This window comes from Pan paniscus, chromosome 10, assembly GCF_029289425.2.
Source record: "Pan paniscus chromosome 10, NHGRI_mPanPan1-v2.0_pri, whole genome shotgun sequence".
Lineage (NCBI taxonomy): Eukaryota > Metazoa > Chordata > Mammalia > Primates > Hominidae > Pan > Pan paniscus.
In genome coordinates, this window is record NC_073259.2 from 139,851,653 (window position 1) to 139,869,771 (window position 18,119).

At 46.7% G+C, this 18,119-nt stretch overlaps 1 protein-coding gene across 6 annotated transcripts in view; it reads left to right on the plus strand.

The window, feature by feature from the left end:
- Positions 1-18,119, plus strand: part of SFSWAP (splicing factor SWAP) — an 88,220-nt gene that overhangs the window by 52,459 nt on the left and 17,642 nt on the right. For 4 of the 6 annotated variants that reach the window (XM_008967297.5, XM_008967292.5, XM_063593772.1 and 1 more), the window contains 3 exons: positions 825-1,055; positions 2,491-2,681; positions 14,402-14,667. In XM_008967297.5, coding sequence (XP_008965545.2) covers positions 825-1,055; positions 2,491-2,681; positions 14,402-14,667 — 688 coding nt within the window. The remainder of the gene's footprint in view (positions 1-824; positions 1,056-2,490; positions 2,682-14,401; positions 14,668-18,119) is intronic. The other 2 variants (XM_063593771.1, XM_008967295.6) reach the window with 1 other exon arrangement.

An 18,119-nucleotide genomic window follows, 5' to 3' on the forward strand; every position in this document is an offset into this window, starting at 1 on the left:
GTCACAAAGTAGGTAAAAATGTTTGCTGAATAAAGGCATGGATTCTGTAATTTTTGCTTTGTAAGAAAAGGCTATTTTTTATCATGGGGAATTTTTTAAAGAGACCTGTTTATAGTGGAGTCACATCATATGCCTCCTGAAGCAAATTTAGATATATGCTGAGCCATGAATTTTTTTTTTTTTTTTTTTTTTTTTTTTTTTAAAGAAAAATGAGGCCGGGCACAGTGGCTCACGTCTATAATCCCAGCACTTTGGGAGGCCGAGGCAGGCGGATCACGAGGTCAGGAGATCAAGACCATCCTGGCTAACACGGTGAAACCCCATCTCTACTAAAAATAGAAAAATTTAGCCAGGCATGGCGGCGGGCGCCTGTACTCCCAGCTACTCAGGAGGCTGAGGCAGGAGAATCGCTTGAACCTAGGAGGCAGAGGTTGTAGTGAGCTGAGATCGTGCCACTGCACTCCAGCCTGGGCGACAGAGCGAGACTCCATCTCAAAAAGAAAAGAAAAGAAAAATGACAAGAATTGGCCATTTAAAATTGCAGGTGACTGCCCTGGCATCAGCGAGTGTGCCCTTGCCATGCAGTCCCCAGTCAGTGCGGTTCTCACAGCATGGTTCAGGGGCTCACCCCAGCCCCACGCCATGCAGTGCACATCTGCACAGGTCTGCTCTGACGGCACGGCGTCCCCCACCGTAGACTCTGCATATGATGTGGCTCCATGCTAGTCATCCCCTTCCCAGCAGCCGATGCTCAGGTGGGTAGCAGGGCCTGCAAAGATTTCCACTCTGTAACATGTATCATAATTCTCACCTTTCCTCAATAGCTTCCTTTGCTCCAATAAGCTTTGCAATCAAGGCCAAAGAAAATGATCTGCTTCCCCTGGAAAAAAATCGTGTTAAGCTAGATGATGACAGTGATGATGATGAAGAAAGCAAAGAAGGCCAAGAAAGTTCTAGTAGTGCTGCAAACACTAACCCAGCAGTTGCCCCACCCTGTGTAGTTGTTGAGGAGAAGAAGCCTCAACTTACCCAGGAGGAGCTAGAAGCAAAGCAAGGTTTGTTGATAGCTTTTAAACTTCTTGAAAGAAAGGAAATACACAAATATAAGATTTATCTGCTAAGCCAAAAAATCTCGAGGCTGCCAACTAGAATCTGAAGCCTTTGGAAATCAGACCTATTTGGGAGTTGTGTAACATGTCTGAGGTTTTGAAACGTTCTCTTTTAGAGGAATGAGCTCTGCTCTTCACTGAGCCTCAAATGCAGTGCCGCTGGCAGTTTGTTTTTGAAGAAACTGAGTTGGCCGTCTTAGCCCTAATGCGCCACAGTGGAATGCATTAATGGCAGCTCACTTTGCACTTGGCTGGCAGCCCCAGGGTAAAAGGCTCAGCCTGTCTTCCCAGCTCAGGAACCAAACTAGGAGATGCCCTCTTGTGAGGCTGCCTACCCACAGAACCATTGGGCCCTTGAAGGTGGTGTGTCCCCAGCTGGTTTTCTGGCTGCGGCTCATCTTCATGGGCTGCAGTGTGGCCACCACACCCACCCCAACACTGCTGGCAGCATGGGGACAGCATGTAGTCTTCCCATCCCGACTCCAGAATAAATTCTGCTCTGCATTAAAGCAGTCAAATAATGGTTGCTGCATTGTGGTTGTTATCTATTCTAACTGATTTTCTTAAATTGCTTTTCCTGTATACACACATTCAGATCAAGCAACATTTAAAAGAGGCCAATTTTCAGGCCAGGCGCGGTGGCTCATGCCTGTAATCCCAGCACTTTGGGAGGCTAAGGTGGGTGGATCACCTGAGGTCAGAAGTTAGAAACCAGCCTGGCCAACATGGTGAGACCCCATCTCTACTGAAAAAACAAAATTAGCCGGGCGTGGTGGCACACGCCTGTAATCCCAGCTACTTGGGGGGCTGAGGCAGGAGAATCGCTTGAACCCGGGAGGCAGAGGTTGCAGTGAGCTGAGATCACGCCATTGCACTCCAGCCTGGGCAACAAGAGCAAAAACTCCGTCCCAAAGAAAAAAAAAAAAAGCCATTTTTCAACCACAATCCACCATCAAGAACTTCCATTGTGCTGTGGTGTTCTCCCTAAGCAAACTTGTACTCATGCCTGTACATCTGAATCTGTCCTTCCTGTATGTAAACTAACCAACTGTCGGATCATTTGGAATAAAACACTTCTCATAGAGTATTCATTGCCTGGTGTGAATATTTTGGATATATGCTGAGAGCCACTCTGAGGTTTTCATTATTCCAGCTTTCGTTAGTGTAGAGTCTCACCAACCTTCTAACTCTGAAAGTAAAATGTCCAAAAAAGGGCACGTTATAAACTAATTCTCTCAAAATTTGATTTGTCCAACGTATGTACCTATTCAGAAACTTTAACTAACTGCATTGTATGACACTTTTGCAACCTGTGAAAATTAAGATCAGATAAAATACTGTTTGCTCTAAACTTCTCTTTTTTCTTTGTTTATTCCTTAAGCAAAGCAAAAGCTGGAAGATCGCCTCGCAGCTGCTGCCCGGGAAAAGCTGGCCCAGGCGTCTAAGGAGTCAAAAGAGAAACAGCTTCAAGCAGAACGTAAAAGGAAAGCGGCGTTATTTTTACAGACCCTCAAAAATCCTCTGCCGGAAGCAGAAGCTGGGAAAATTGAGGAGAATCCTTTCAGTGTCGAGGTATAGTAAAATCCCACATTGGTATCTGCGGGGCTGTGTGGTACATAGAGGCAGGGAGGATGTGTCTCCCTCCAGCTGCCCTAGTCTCTGGCCTGAGTGAGGGATATGAGCTCCCAGCTCTTCCTCCCGACATGGTTGAGCGGCTTTTACTCTATAGCAGTGAATCTAAGAATTTGCCAGCAGTCTCCCCTGTCAGTGCACAGTCACGCCAGCAGCAAACACTGCCCGCGATTTCAGGGGAGCCTCTGCTTCACGGCTGCCCTTATGGGGCTGGCAGGAGGGCTTGGGGAGTGCCTCCCATGGGTCCTGCTGGGGAAATGTGGTGGACACACTTCACTGAAGCCCCGCCTCCACAGCAGCACCAGTATTGCGCTCACACGTGGGGCAGAAATCCTTTTGCCACGGTCTGTATCAATGTCAGCACTTTAATTAAAGAGAAAAAGGAAGAGGGAGTTAAGAGAACAGACTCCAGGAGTACATGGCTCCTTCCTCAGTGGTGTGAGCAGGAATAGGGCCTTACATGGGGGTCATCACGTGGCTGCCTTACAAGTCTCCCTGCCAAGGGGGGGTGCTCAGAACAGTGCCTCAGACCAGAGGCCTTCAGTAGACACTGGCTCCTGTGCCAAGGGGATTGCTCCCATGCGTGTCCAAGACCAGAGGTCTTCAGTAGACGCTGGCTCCTGTGCCAAGGGGATTGCTCCCATGCGTGTCCGAGACCAGAGGCCTTCAGGAAACACGTGCCTTCCGCAGCAGCAGCATAGCAATTAATCATAGTCAGCAAAAACTCTGCTTTTTTTTTTGTCACATCAATTTAGAATCTTTTAAGTTTAATTTTAGATTCTTTATAGTAGTTCTGTCTCTGAATTTTATTTTGTATTTAAACTACAAGAATATCCAGAAATTCTTTGGGGAGTTTAGGAGCATTTTGGAGACATAGCTCTTTTAAAGTAAGAAAAATAATAGAGTGGGACACATCCTTTGAGGATTAAAGGAGGGTTGTCTTTGTATCAATAAACTGTGACAAAACTGGGCATTTTAGTAGCTAGTCCTATAATTGTAGGTGAATTAAAAGCTGACTTAACATTTGAACTATAATATTAGAATGGGTTTACATCTACAATTAGACAATAGCTAAAAAGTTGTGGTTTTATGTTATTTCAAGAGCACTTAAAAATCATTTTATAAAATCTTTCTCAACCTAATCTCTCTCTTTAAAAAAATGAATGAACACAGGAACAGAAAATCAGACACCACATGTTCTCGCTTACAAGTGGGAGCTAAACATTGAGCACACATGGACACAGAGAAGAGAACAGCAGACTCGAGGGCTTCATTGAGGGTGGAGGGAGGGAGGGAGGGGGGAGGGTGAAGATCAAAAACCTCCCTGTTAGCTACTATGCTCGCTGCCTGGGTGATGAAATAAATAAAAGTTGGAAAGAATAAAAAAGGTAGTAACTCCAGGAATTTTACTTTTTGAAAAGTTTCAAACCTTCAAAAAATTGGAAAGAATGGGAAGATGCCCCCAGCGCCCCAGGCGATTGCATGTGCGTGCTCGCTCATCTATATGTGCGCACGTTGACCCACGCGTGCTCGCCCTCTCTGAGAGTCGTTGCAGATGTGGTGACCGCTCTGCCCTGAATACTGCAGCTGCATTTCCCATGAAGGGCCTTCTCCTGGGAAACACAGCGCTGCATGCAGATCGTCTGCCGATGGTGTCCATCACTTCCTCTGCAGGCCGCAGCCACGTTGCTCCAAGTGGCCCCACATGTCTTTTGTAGATCTTTTTTTCCCATAGTACAGAATGAGCCTTTCACTTTAATTATATTGACGTTTCTAAGAGTCCAGGGCCATTATTCAAAACTGATTTTCTGCTTGAAGTCACTTCGCTTATTTTTCTGTGGAAAACAACATTCTAAGCTCAGACTTTTCAAATGATGCTGAAGGCTGAATCAGCTTTCTTGTTTTGGGAGTCAGTCTGAAATCCTCTCACATCTGGCAGGAGGCCTCAGAAAGAATAACTGATGAGCAAGGAGGGGAGAATTAGAAGAGCAGAGAAGATGAGTTTGTGTGAGACCCTGTCGAGTCCCCGAGTGCCGCAGGGTGGGCTCCTGCCCTGAGTCCCGAGTGCTCTGGCCACCCGCTGTAGCCTCAGCTCCTCTGAGCCATTTGACATGCCAGCCCCAGAAACGAACATTTTCAGGCAAGGTGGGAACCCCCAACAGCCCCCCGGGACTCTGTCTCACAGCCTTTCCACAGCTCTTCAGAGTCGGGGCTGCCTCCTGGCTCCTCACTTCAGCCAGTTATGGCCGAAGGATCTGTGGTCATTCCTTAGCTTTAATAGGATTTCTTGGCTGGACGTGGTGGCTCATACCTGTAATCCGAACACTTTGGGAGGCCAAGGCGGGTGGATCGCTTGAGGCCAGGAATTCGAGATCAGTCTGGGGTCAACATGGTGAAACCTCGTCTCTACTAAAAATACAAAAAATTAGCCGAGCGTGGTGGAGCATGCCTGTAATCCCAGCTACTCGGGAGGCTGAGGCAGGAGAATCTCTTGAACCTGGCAGGCAGAGGTTGCAGTGAGCCAAGACTGCACCACTGTACTCCAGCCTGGGCGACAGAGCGAGACTACTTCTCAAAAAAAAAAGGATATTCTGCAGCAATAAGGGGTGAAATACACAACAACAAAAATGATCATGAGGACGCTTGTAGCCACACAGAAAATGCTTCTGATGTAATAAGCAGGAGAAGCACAGTATAAAATATATCCACTTCGTGGTTACAGCATGAAAATATGCATGTAGCAAGGAGGGAAGGGAATTTAAGAAAGTAAGGGACCTGTTACAGTGGCGTACGGGTTCTCATGTTTTGATATCGTTTGTGCAGCGGGTAAAGGGGTTAATTGAAAGACATTCACAGGAATGCTTTAGCCAGTTATATTACATGACTGTACGTGTATGTTGTCATAAAATTTCCAGTGAAACTCAGTCACAAGTATAATTTATCACTAGCCCAGTTTTTCCCAATCTGCTGTAGTTCCGCATCACAGCAACCAGAATTATCTCCTTATAGACACAAGATATGTCACAGCTTAGGTCTGTGTCCTATTGATTTATTTTATTTTATTTGTTTATTTGTTTGTTTTTTGAGACGGAGTCTTGCTCTCTCGCCCAGGCTGGAGTGCAGTGGCGCAGTCTTGGCTCACTGCAACCTCCGCCTCCCAGGTTCACACCATTCTCCTGCCTCAGCCTCCCGAGTAGCTGGGACTACAGGCACCCGCCACCACGCCCGGCTAATTTTTTGTATTTTTAGTAGAGACGGGGTTTCACCATGTTAGCCAAGATGGTCTCAATCTGTCGTATTTATTTTTATACGTACCCTCTCACCTCTCCTGTTTGCAGGCATTGGTTTTTGAATCTGTAGAACATAGAAATGAGCGTTTAAATCACTAGGATGCTCTCCCTGGATATATGTGTGTGTCTGTGTATGCAGATTACAGCTACCAAGCCATTTCAACAAAAATGTAATGGTTGTAGCAGATGATGATAAATGTCTTTAATTGCTTCTGAAACAAAAATACTTGTAATTAAATTGGCAATTGCCATAAATAAAATTCAAACTCAAAAATATTTTTAGCCTAAAACAACTTCTGGGACAGGTTACCCTTGACTTTACTAAGTATTCTAGCATCTACTTTACTCGCTGATGTTGAGACATTTGACCCAGCTATGTAGCTGTGAAATTCTCGGAGTCCAGGAGGACTTGAGACAAGACCACGTTTGGCCACCGCATGCCCTGGGTGAGGAAGCCTGCGTGGCTGAGTGCACGTCGGCACCAGGAGGCTCATGGCACCCCCAGGTCTGTTGGGGCCGTGGCTAGCTCGGGCTGGCTCTGCAGGGTGGCATGAGGACACTCCCTTATACAAGGCCTGGCATAACATGGCAGGAGTTTTGCTGTCACCTTAAAGTTAACTGAAAACAGCCACAGTGCAGCTTATGTGCCTGAAGGACAGTCACTTCTCTGTCTTTACTTTTTATAAAACTGATGTATACATATGATTTTTAAAGTTCCAATGCTAGAGAAAGGTATAAAACAAAGAGGAGAGGTCCTTTCTTTCTTGTGTATTTTTTTTAATTCCTGTGGAAATGGCACTTTTTAAAATTCCTCTCAATTCTCTCCCTTCTGTAGAGTTTGAGTTTTTAACATAAAGGTTACCATTTTACCTTTTTTAACTGTGCAGTTTATGCTGGCATTAAGTATATTCACACTGTGCAACTATTACCACCCAACCATTCCCAGGATGTCCGTCTTCTAAAACCAAAACTCTGTAGCCATTAAATAGTAACTCTCTGCCCTCCCCTCCCCCAGCCCTGGCACCCACCTGCTTGCAGCCTCTGTGAACGGGACTCCTGGGGACCGCATGTGAGTGGGATTCTGCAGTGTCTGTGCTTCTGTGCCTGGCTGACTTCACCTAGCGTGGTATCCTCTGGGTCCAGCCATGCGGCAGCCGCATTGGACCCCCTTCCTTTTTACAGTTGAATGGTGCTCGGTCGTGTGCATCTACCCCGTTTGTTTCCGAACACTTTGGGAGGCCAAGTGAATCCTTGAGGGGAAAAACTCAATTCGATTCATGTATGTGGAGATGTAAAACCTCATAGGGGATCATACCCTACATATTTTTCTGACAACTTTTTTCACTTACAGTAGAGATCCTTCTGTTATCAATGCTTACAGTAGTGTTTGGTGTGTTACAGGCACTCGGTAGGTATTTAGTGACCGAATGACTCTTAAGTAGTTTACCTGTAAATCACCCCCTCTGTGTGTGCCCCTCCCCTGCTGTGGGAAATGTGAGCTGTGGGTCTGTCTTTGTGAACGATGCCGCTTTCACCCAATCTGTGTCCTGTGTCTTGTGTACTCCAGTGAGTGCACCCACGGGGGAAATCCTCACCATGGAATTCCTTTTTTAATTTGAGATACTGCTCAGTTGACCTCTGAAGGGACCGTAGCAGTTTTATTTGCCCCCGTAGGGTGTGCGAACTATTTCTTCATGTCCCTGTCGGCATTGGTTACCATCAGCCTTTCGGTGGGAAAGCAGCATCTGCTTTAACTTACGTATTTAATGGTAAGTAACACTGAGTCACTTTGCTAATGTCTCTTTTTTTTTTTTTGTCTGAGACGGAGTCTCGCTCTGTCTCCAGGCTGAAGTGCAGTAGTGCGATCTCAGCTCAATTGGCTTACTGCAACCTCTGCCTCCCAGGTTCAAGTGATTCTCCTGCCTCAGCCTCCCAGGTAGCTGGGACTATAGGCGGGCGCCACCACGCCCAGGTAATTTTTGTATTTTTAGTAGAGACAGGGTTTCACCATGTTGGCCAGGATGGTCTCAATCTCTTGACCTCGTGATCCGCCCGCCTCAGCCTCTCAAAGTGCTGGGATTACAAGCCTGAGCCACCGCTCCCGGCCACTTTGCTAATGTTTCTTGGCATTGTCTGCTGCCTTTTGAACTGGCTTTCCCTTAGCCTGGGCCCGTGTTTCTTCGGCCCAGGAAGGGCCCTTTCTTTGTCTTATGCTGCGTCATGTTAGCTGTTTGTCATCAGTGTCACAAACATTTTTTCCCCGGTACATTTCTGACCTGCCACACTTGGAATTTATTTGAGTTTGAGGAGCACGTCACTATCGATGCAACGCATTCACTAAGTCATACATCTTTTCCCCAGTGACTCACAGAGCCTTCTTTACAACGTGCTGAATTCCCATTTGTACTCGATCTTTCTGCGTCCATGTTCCTGTTCAGTCCTGTTGATCGTTAGGAAAGGTGATTTTACATATTCAGGTACAGTTGTAAGTGATGTCCTAAAGTGTGCCTATTGGCATGGAAAGATATTGGCAGCACTCTAAATTTTTCAAGTGGCATATAAAATATATAAAAGCATATGCAAAAATCGTGCATATAAACCTGCATGTGAGACTGGAGAGTTCCCTTGACCCTTCTCAGGACTGGCACAGGGGGTGGCTCGTTTCCTAGGCTGCCACTCAATCCCTTACGGGAGTGACCACACGAACGGACAGGTGCGGGAACCAGAGCAAAGGAAGGCTCCTCTCTAGCGGGAGCAGGCTCTGCGCTGGCCTCACGGCAGCCTCCAAGCATATTACAATGCTCTTTTAGCTCTGCTGTCTGGGAGTGGGTGTCTGTGACCCCTGGAGCCCCAGAAAGCCTGTGTTACAATCAGTGTTGAGTGTTAATCAGCTCAGTGGAGGGTCAGGGTGACAGCCTTTACACCCTGCCCTCTTGGTACCTGAGTTCTTGTCCGGCGTCCAGCAAGAATCAGGTCACACGAACGAATTAAAGGGTGGTGAATGTGGAGGACTTTATTGAGCTGTGGAAGTGGCTCTCAGCAGAAAGGGAAGCTGACAAGGGGGTACAGCAGGAAGATAATTTTCCCCTGGAGTCTGGCCATCCCTCAGCCAAACTCCTCTCCAACATCCAGCTGCTTCCTCTCCTCTCTTCGCTCAGATGCTTTCTCTTGTGTGTGTGTCCCCTTTGTCTGGAGTCTGGGGTTCTTATGGGCACAGGATAGGGGGCAGAGCAGGCCAAAAGGCAACATTCAGGTGGGAAAACAGGGATAGTTGTCACTTTGGGCCACGGGTCCAGGCTTGAGTGTGAAGCCCTCATGAGTATTTCCCTGCCTCCTGCCTGTATCACGTACATTCTCTCTTCATTCCTAGTGTGTGTTCGTAATCCAGGATGAAGAGAAGGCAGAAGTCTTCATTGAACCCCTTTTTTCATGCGGTCATTTACATAGTAGCAACAGACTGCAGGATGATTTCTTAGATTCCACAAATTTTTTTTCTTTTTCTTTTTGAGAGAGTCTCACTCTGTCGCCCGAGCTGGAATGCAGTGGTACCATCACAGCTCACTGCAGCCTTGACCTCCCGGCCTGAAGCACTCCTCCTACCTCAGCCTCCAAAGTAGCTAGGACTTACATGCACTTGCCACCATGCCCAGCTAAATTTTTTTGTATTTTTGGTAGAGATGGGATTTTGCTATATTGCCCAGACTGGTCTTGAACTCCTGGCCTCAAGCAGTTCTCCCGCCTTGGCCTCTCAAGATGCTAGGATGACAGGCATGAGCCACTGCACCCAGCCCACAAATGTTTTCAAGTTACTGATCTGCCAAGTTTACGATTCCAGTAAGAGTTTGAAAAGGAAATAGGAACCGAAACCCGCCTGTGTTTGCTGAATCTCTGCTGTGTGCTAGGTGCTGAGGTGCTTTGGGATATGCATTAGAAGCTTGCTTGTTAACCAGTGACCATGACTGCATTTGAGCTGTTGCTGTTCACACATGGGCATTTCCATCAGGACAGCACAGCCAGGAGGAGAGTGGCGGCTCCGGGACCTGGGGCTCAGGCGAGGCCTTGAGGAGCTTACCAGAATAGTGAGGGCCCACGAGGGCTAAAGACCCACAGGTGGTAAAGGACAGGTGGCCCCACTCAGGAAGACGCTTTCTCAGGCAGAACCGGAATGACAATAGGAGGCCAGTTGTGGAGAGCCTGGGACGCCAGAATAAGTGAGCACGAGAGACCGACAGGATGAGAGCCGCATTTCCGCTGAGACAGTGTGGCTGCGGGGCAGGGGGCGCTGGAGCAGAGTGGAGGCAGGGGTGGGAGGATGCACCTGGGCAGGACGTGGTAGGGCAGTGGGGCTGGGTGAAGGGATGGAGAGCGACGCCGCAGTGTTGGTTATCCATTTCATAGTTAATGTAGTGCCCTTCACAAATAAGATTTCTTTTATTTTCAAATACAATCAGATAGAAAGTCGGTCTGCTTTTGAGCAGTTTGTTTTGCCACAGTAGGAAATAATCGTTGCTAGTTCATGTGCTAATTTTGTTGCCAAATACTTCATCGTGACAAAGGGGGACTAATCAATGTTAATTTCCAATGTTACAGAAGTGGCAGGCGGTAAGCTGTTAATGCTCTCATAAATGACCATTTTTCAGAAGTTATTTGCTTTGTCCCAGACTCTACCTAAACCAATGTATGTCTGCCCCCTACATTCAAACATGACTTCCGTTTTGATCATTTTTGCTGAAATATTAAAAATGCATCTCAAAGGCAGCTGTGGTTTCTGGGAAGCTGTGTTTGGCATCAGTCCTTGTTCACTTTTAGCACTTGAAGCTGAAAAAAGCAGTCATGTCAACATAATGAACCATCTTAATTCAGCCTGGCAGAGGCCACAGCAGCTCTAGTTTTCACCTTCATGGTGAAGGATGATCGTGTTGTTGGAATAAATAGACCTGCACTTGATTACAAGTGACATTTGAAAGTGTTGATTCAGATTGTCCCGTCGCTTCAAAATGGAGCCCTAGTCTTTAAGCACAGTGGTGAGATAAGTATTATTAATGACAGGCATTAGTAGGATAAAGGCAAAAAAAAAAGTTGGGAGGCTCAAATCATTAAGTAGAAATATGAATAGAAACTCAGCTGGAGAGTTGACTCCTCGCACTCCTGTTTGTCTTGACTGTGCCTCAGATGGCGTCTCGTGCCCGTTTGGTTTTGTCTTTCACAGACGTTTGCCAGGGACCATGTTTTTCCATCTCCCCTCTGTTTTAACGCAGCGCCTTACCAATCACACACCAAATTAGTGCAGTGATTTTGTGAGCGTGGAGAGAGTAAATGAGGAGAGTTCTTCACCAGAAAAAGACAGCAAAGACGTGTTTCTCTTCCTTCTCGTCACAGAACAAACTCCTTACTCGAGGGTGGAGTATGTGTCTCAGCTCTCCTTCTCTTCAGCTCTCTCTGTTTTCCTGGGGAAATCCCGGGCCTTGTTGAAAGGACCTGCAGCAGCTCTGACTTCCCGAACACTCACAGGTGCCCGTGTTGAGGTTCCCAATGGCGTCTTTCATCCCCTGGGCCGGCTTGCTTTCTGTGTAGCGTGTGCTCCTGATGTAGAGGCCGTGGATATTGGGGGGCCGGCTTGCTTTCTGCGCAGCGTGTGCTCCTGATGTAGAGGCTGTGGATATTGGGGGGCCGGCTTGCTTTCTGTGTAGCGTGTGCTCCTGATGTAGAGGCCGTGGATATTGGGGGGCCAGCTTGCTTTCTGTATAGCGTGTGCTCCTGATGTAGAGGCCGTGGATACTGGGATTTTTTTAGTGCATCAGCTGATTTCTCTGGTGTCCACCCAGGGCTCGCCTCAGAGGATGTGCTCAGCTCACAAACCTGTGTTCTCTGCTCTTTGCAGAATGGAAGCCCTCTCCCTTTCGGTGTGTATGGGAGAGGCCATAGCTAGGATGTTGAGCCTCTGAAGTTGTAAAGCTTACTACCTTTTTATTTATTGTATTTTTAATTTAAAGGATCATTTAGCATTGCTTGTGGGCAAATCCTGACTAATGCCAGAGTGGAGGTGTTCTTGGATATAGAGCTTGGTTTGTCATTGGACGTTTGTGTGTTAGAATTATGTAAGCAATAAAATATTTTAGCTGGGCACGGTGATTCACGCCCGTAATCTCAGCACTTTGGGATGCTGAGGTGTGCAGTTCACTTGAGGCCAGGAGTTTGAGACCAGCCTGGCCAAAATAGCAAAACCCTTTCTCTACTAAAAATACAAAAAAAAAAAAAATTAGCTGAGCATGATGGCACATGCCTGTAACGCCAGCTACTCAGGAGGCTGAGGCACAAGAATCACTTGAGGCTGGGAGGCGGAGGTTGCGGTGAGCTGAGATCACACCACTGCACTCCACCCCGGCAACAGAGAAAGACTCTGCCTCAAAACAAACAAACAAAAATAATAAAATATTTAAAAGTTTGACCTGAAAAATATTGTTATACTTAACAGAATTTTAAATGAGAAAGACCTTTTTGATAAGAACTGTCCCACAGTAAAGTGGATTTTTTTGCCAAAATGTCCCTGGAGATAATTTAGGCAGAGACTTAAAGATGAACTTCATAGCGGCCATCGGATCCCAAGGAGGAATTCATCCCTGCCCTCCTGCCCGCAGCACACCCACAACCAGGGAGGGGCATTAGAGAGCACAGTGTAAACGGAAACAGCAAGGAGGCTGAACAGAGGGCTGAGAAATCACCGTGCCATCATAAAGCAGCCAGCTCAAGTGGAAACTCATCTTAAATTGGGGCCTCCCCCACCAGGGCTCTGCTGAATTGCTTTTGATCTCAAAGCCAAAGTAAGAAGCGTAACTGTAGAAGAATCGTTTCTACAGTGTTTTCCCGCAGCCAGTTGGCCTTGCCACAGCGGACCTAAGGAGAGGAAAGAAGGGAGGGAAGCCCCCTTAGCACTTTGCCTTTCACAGATGCCGTCCTGCGCACACTGCCACGGGCGGGGCTGGAGCTCTCTCCCCGGGGAGCAGCTGGGGGCAGCCTGGGAGACTGGGTCCCACCCCAGCACCTAACCTGAATTTCTTCGAGGCACAAAGGATAAATTGCAGATTTTTCACTGTGTCTAAAGGTGTGAAATGTTTAACGGCTATAATTTAAAATTCACTTAAAGTGAGGAGAGAGTGAGCTTTCTGGGTAAAGAGGGGCAGGCTGCAGGCCTGTGCTGTTGAAGGGTGCTGTCTCCTGATCTGGTTCCGATGCGCTGTGGTGGAAATGTGTCAGCATGCGTTGAAGATTCAGATGCTCTTCTGTCTGTATGTGACACTCAGATGGAGAGGTTTTAAAACATCAAAGGGGAGCCTAGACCTTCTTTAAAAATTATTTTCAGAGTAGTGCCGATACTCATGTAAAAACCTAACATCGGAGGTCTGAGGAATCTCTCCTCTGGTAGTTAAAACTGTTTTTTTTGTTTTTCCTTAAGAACTATTTTTTTTTATTATCCTTTAAGTTTTAGGGTACATGTGCACAATGTGCAGGTTAGTTACATATGTATACATGTGCCATGTTGGTGTGCTGCACCCATGAACTCATCATTTAACGTTAGGTATATCTCCTAATGCTATCCCTCCCCCCACCCCACAACAGTCCCCGGTGTGTGATGTTCCCCTTCCTGTGTCCATGTGTTCTCGTTGTTCAGTTCCCACCTATGAGTGAGAACATGCGGTGTTTGGTTTTTTGTCCTTGGTGATAGTTTGCTGAGAATGATGGTTTCCAGCTTCATCCATGTCCCTACAAAGGACATGAACTCATCATTTTTTATGGCTGCATAGTATTCCATGGTGTATATGTGCCACATTTTCTTAATCCAGTCTATCATTGTTGGACATTTGGGTTGGTTCGAAATCTTTGCTATTGTGAATAGTGCCACAATAAACATACGTGTGCATGTGTCTTTATAGCAGCATGATTTATAATCCTTTGGGTATATACCCAGTAATGGGATGGCTGGGTCAAATGGTATTTCTAGTTCTAGATCCCTGAGGAATCGCCACACTGACTTCCACAGTGGGTGAACTAAAAAGGAACGTATTTTTTTCCAGCGTAGCATCTCTAATACTCTAATACTGTGCTCCTCTTGTTGGCTCCGGCTGTCCACAGCCTGGGGGCTGGGAAGAGAGTGCTGCCTGTGGAAATGCTCGGGAACCAGAGGGTTCACTTTCTCCTTTTGCATCCTGGGAGGTGACAAGGAGGTCACTCTGGATAGCCACAGGAGGAGACTTTCTAAGAGATGGTTGCTGTGTTTGTTGGTGTGAGGGGCCCAAAGTTGAGATTTTATAGATATACATCTTCAATGTTCTGTTTTCCCTGTTAACACCCAGATTTTCCTTTTATTCTTAGGAATCCAGCACTACGCCCTGCCCTCTACTGACTGGAGGCAGGCCTCTGCCTACTTTAGAAGTTAAACCACCCGATAGGCCTTCGAGCAAAAGCAAAGATCCACCGAGAGAAGAAGAGAAAGAAAAGAAAAAGAAAAAGCACAAAAAAAGATCTCGAACAAGATCACGTTCTCCCAAGTACCATTCGTCATCCAAGTCCAGGTCTAGATCACACTCAAAAGCAAAGCATTCTCTTCCCAGTGCCTATCGGACAGTGCGGCGGTCGAGGTGGGTGTGAAGGGGGCAGCACCTCTGGTACTCTCATGACCCCCGTGTCCTTCACAGGACACCCAGTAGAGCTAGGTAGAACGTTTAAAATCAGTGCCGCTTTCATTAAGCAGACGAGTGTACGCATGTGCATGTGTGCCCTGCAAGTCCAAGTAAGATCTTTTTCAGATTTTTGTTTGTTTTATACTTAACTTTTTCTTTTTTGAGACAGAGTTTTGTTCTTGTTGCCCAGGCTAGAGTGCAGTGGTGCGATCCTGGCTCACTGCAACCTCCGCTTCCCAGGTTCAAGTGATTCTCCTGCCTCAGCCTCCTGAGTAGCTGGGATTACAGGCGCCCACCACCACGCCTGGCTAATTTTTGTATTTTTAGTAGAGACGGGGTTTCACCGTGTTGGCCAGGCTGGTCTTAAACTCCTGACCTCAGGTAATCCACCCACCTTGGCCTCCCAGAGTGCTGGGATTACAGGCCTAAGCCACCGCGCAGGCCTATACTTAACTTTTCAAAGCTCATAAACTACTGCCAGGTTTTTAAAAATCGGTTTGTTTAAATTCTAATGGTTCCTGGAAGCAAGCCTACCACATTTGCTGATTGTGTGAAAGATTCACAGGGTGGTGTGCTGGGGGTCTTTTGTTTTATTTGTATAAGTGAAGTTTCCCATGCTAATTTGTCTCAAATGTGTAAAGTTGCAAGACAGGAGAACTCTTTAGCACTGGTTCTGGGTTTGGATTCTCTGCTCTGCACACGCACTCACCGGCACCGCACTCTGCACATACACTCACCGGTGCCGCACTCTGCACACACTTCGTGTGGCACCGGTGAGCGTGTGTGCAGAGATGCAGCGACGGTGAGTGTGTGTGAAGAGGGTGGCGCGGGTGGGCGTGTGTGAAGAGGGCGGCGCGGGTGGGCGTGTGTGAAGAGGGCGGCGCGGGTGGGCGTGTGTGAAGAGGGCGGCGCGGGTGGGCGTGGGTGAAGAGGGCGGCGCGGGTGGGCGTGGGTGAAGAGGGCGGCGCGGGTGGGCGTGTGTGAAGAGGGCGGCGCGGGTGGGCGTGTGTGAAGAGGGCGGCGCGGGTGCAGAATGTTTCCTCCCCACCCTCCCTCCAGGAGTCACTATTAAACCAAAGGCCTTCTTGATGAGGAGCCAGTTTTTCAGAAAGCAGGTTAACATTTCTGGCAGCAGAAATTAAAAATGTAAAAACATTTAAGAGTCACAGAATTTACATCTTGGTGAAAACCACTTTTTAAAAACAAAACAGTGGCTGGCCTGCAGGAGGCTGGCACAGCTTGCCCTGTTTTCAGAACCCCGTTACACCTTGGGTTCGCTGCTGAGCACTGGCTGACTCTCCTCGGTTTCTCTAACGCCGCACTGACTGTGCTCATCTAGTTTTTCTTCTGGAATTGGTGTTAGCTCTTATGTTTCTGTGGGAAAAATACACATGTCTTGGGAGCTTTACGGGCTTTTTAAGTGTAATTTTACACATTTGCCTCTCTGAATATATCCTAAAAACAATATGCTTGCTTTCTTTACTTATTTATTTATTTATTCATTTATTTATTTAGAGACGGAGTTTTTGCTCTTGTTTCCCAGGTGGGAGTGCAATGGCACGATCTTGGCTCACTGCAACCTCTGCCTCCCGGGTTCAAGCGATTCTTCTGCCTCAGCCTCCCAAGTAGCTGGGATTACAGGCATGTGCCACCACGCCCAGCTAATTTTGTTGTTTTAGTAGAGATTGGGTTTCACCATGTTGGCCAGGCTGGTCTCGAACTCCTGACCTCAGGTGACCCACCCACCTCAGCCTCCCACAGTGCTGGGGTTACAGGCGTGAGCCACTGTGCCCAGCCTGCTTTCCTTATTTTTACCCTGGCCAACACTTAAAGTTTGACAAGCATTTGCACTCCTCTGCAGTGAAATTGGATTTGACTCCATGATAAATCAATTTGATCTTTCACTCTACATTTTTGCGAGTGTTTTAAACGTTTCATCACTTCATACTCTTATACACGCAAAAAAGGAACCTTGCTATTTTCTAATCAAACGAACAGTTTTGCTAATATATCTTCAATTTTTGAAGGCTCCCAGGAACTTGTATTGTATATCGAAGCTTTTTAAAAATTTCTCATTTGAGGCCAGGCACAATGGCTCACACCTGAAATTCCAGTGCTTTGGGAAGCCAAGATGAGAGAATCACTTTGAGGCCTGGAGTTCAAGACTAGCTTTGGCAACATAGTGAAAACCTATCTCTACAAAATATTTTTTTTTAATTAGCCAGGCGTGGCAGTGGATGCTTTGAACTCCTGAGCTCAAGCGTAGAGTCTGAGGTGGAAGGATTGCTTGAGCTGAGCTCAGGAGTTTGAGGCTGCAGTGAGCTATGATCACGCCACTGCACTCCAGCCTGGGTGACAGAGCGAGACCTTGCCTCTAAATGCAATTAAATGAAGATTAAAATAAAAAATTTCCCACTTGAATATGTTTCTTACGACATTACATAGCTGAAGATAGGCATAAACAAGCCCTCCTAGTAACCACATTCAGTAAAATTCTTCCCAATTTTCCTTTTCTACAGGCTCAAAAGAAAGCATAATTCCTTCCTAAATCCCAAGCCCTGGGGACCGATCATTGTAAGAGCTGTTCATGGTGTTTCTTTAGTGTAAGAAATTAGCTCAGCTTTCATGTGGGGAGTTTTTGCAAACACAGCAGATGTGATGTCTGATATTTCCAGGTATCCTACCATTCACTTCTAAGGACAGGTGATGCCGTGGCCCCCAGCTTTTCCCACATTGGCATATTCAGAGCTGAAAGGCTTCACCTAACACTGGGAATTTCAGGTTTCTAAGTTGTACATCCTTTTTGTTGACTGGTCTATAGTAGAAAAGGTCATTTTACATATTATTTGAATGATTTATTTTAGAATCGATTTAGAGTTACATATTTTTGAATAATTTAGAATAGCTTTAGTTACATATTACTTCACATATACAAATATATCTTATTATTATTATTTTTTTTTTTTTTTTGAGACAGAGTCTCGCTGTCGCCTAGGCTGGAGTGCAGTGGCGCGATTTCAGCTCACTGCAGGCTCCGCCCCCCGGGGGTTCACGCCATTCTCCTGCCTCTGCCTCCCAAGTAGCTGGGACTACAGGCGCCCGCCACCTCGCCCGGCTAATTTTTTGTATTTTTAGTAGAGACGGGGTTTCACCGTGTTAGCCAGGATGGTCTCGATCTCCTGACCTCATGATCCGCCCACCTCAGCCTCCCAAAGTGCTGGGATTACAGGAGTGAGCCACCGCACCCGGCCTATATTATTTTTATATATTCACTGCTGACAAGTCCAAGAAGCAAAATCCTACTCATTTGTTTGTAACTTTCAGTTAAAAAAAAAAATTGAGGTAAAAATTACCTGAGTGTGGTTTCCACCGTGATGGTAGGCTACCAATTTTAATCCGACCTACATTTA